Source organism: Emiliania huxleyi (genome assembly GCF_000372725.1).
Source record: "Emiliania huxleyi CCMP1516 unplaced genomic scaffold EMIHUscaffold_9228, whole genome shotgun sequence".
Taxonomy (NCBI): Eukaryota; Haptophyta; order Isochrysidales; family Noelaerhabdaceae; genus Emiliania; species Emiliania huxleyi.
Genome location: NW_005195129.1, coordinates 1 through 1,015, shown reverse-complemented (window position 1 = coordinate 1,015; position 1,015 = coordinate 1). Strand labels below are relative to the sequence as shown.

Sequence of the window (1,015 nt, the reverse complement as noted above, 5' to 3'; positions counted from 1 at the left end):
GCGTTATTGACACAAGCCACAATCCATATCTGGACGCGCAATGACCAATGTTCTCTGTGTGTGTGCTTGCGGCGACACGCCAGTTGCAGGGTGGAGGGTGGTACACTCCTGGTACGTGGTAGACCGTACATAAAGCCGTAAGAGAGAGAGAGAAAATGTTACTCGATATCGTATCCCTCTCCCCATTGAGCATTGTCCGAGATCGACTGATTCCACTCTTTATGCATCTACAAAAAACACGTGAACATCAGTGGCGCGCTCTGAAACGCGAAATCCCCGGAAAAATGGAAATAAAGAGGGCGCGGGTGGCCCGCCGCCGTTCACGTAAACTCCGCGGTCAACTCGGGGTGCGCCCCCTTCTTTCTCACGCGTGCCCTGGCGCCAGCAGGCCGTGCCACTTGAGGAAAAATTCCTTTGGGTCTGCCGCCGTCTGCGGCGCCAGCAGCGTCCGCCAGAGCTCGTCCGCGACCGCGCGCGGCTCGGTGGGCACCGTCGCCTCGGCTGGTGGCCCGCCGGGCAGCGTCGTGAAAAAGGAGGGCACGGCGAATCGCCTGCCTGACCGGAGGGGCTCCACCTACAGGAAGGTTCCGACAAGACTCGGGGCAGCTTCATGGCGGCGCCGGCCCGACCGGGAGCGGGGTTCCGCCTCGTGCATGTTCTCCCAGCCACTAGAGAAGACGACGGCGGCGCCTTTGCTGGGCGCGAGGGGCGTGGCGACGCGCGGCCCGCCCGGCGCCTAACTCACTCGGCCCCGCAGTGTGAAGAGACACGCCGCCTCCTCACGTGGCGGCGAGGCTGCCCCTCGGGCGGGGCTGCCTCGGGCGGGTCGCTCCACGAGAAGGTGCCGCCCTCAAAGTCGTCGCCCTGCGTGGAGAGGTAGAGGACGGCCGAGTAGTGGAACTCGGGGAAGGTGCTCTCGTCTGAGTGCAGCCCACCTGCAGGTCGGCGTGGTGCGTGGAGAGGGGTCGATCACGGAAGTAAGGTTGCCTGCCACTACCACTACTACCTGCAGGTC

The 1,015-nt window shown here is 63.7% G+C and overlaps 1 protein-coding gene across 1 annotated transcript; it reads right to left on the bottom strand.

Moving 5' to 3' along the window:
• Positions 1-364: 364 nt before the first annotated feature.
• EMIHUDRAFT_125340 (hypothetical protein) lies at positions 365-935 on the bottom strand (the record flags this gene model as incomplete). The annotated part of the gene is made up of 2 exons (XM_005757160.1): positions 365-574; positions 784-935. Coding segments are annotated over 2 exons (362 nt in total), but the record flags the coding sequence as incomplete, so codon positions are not given.
• Positions 936-1,015: the final 80 nt, after the last annotated feature.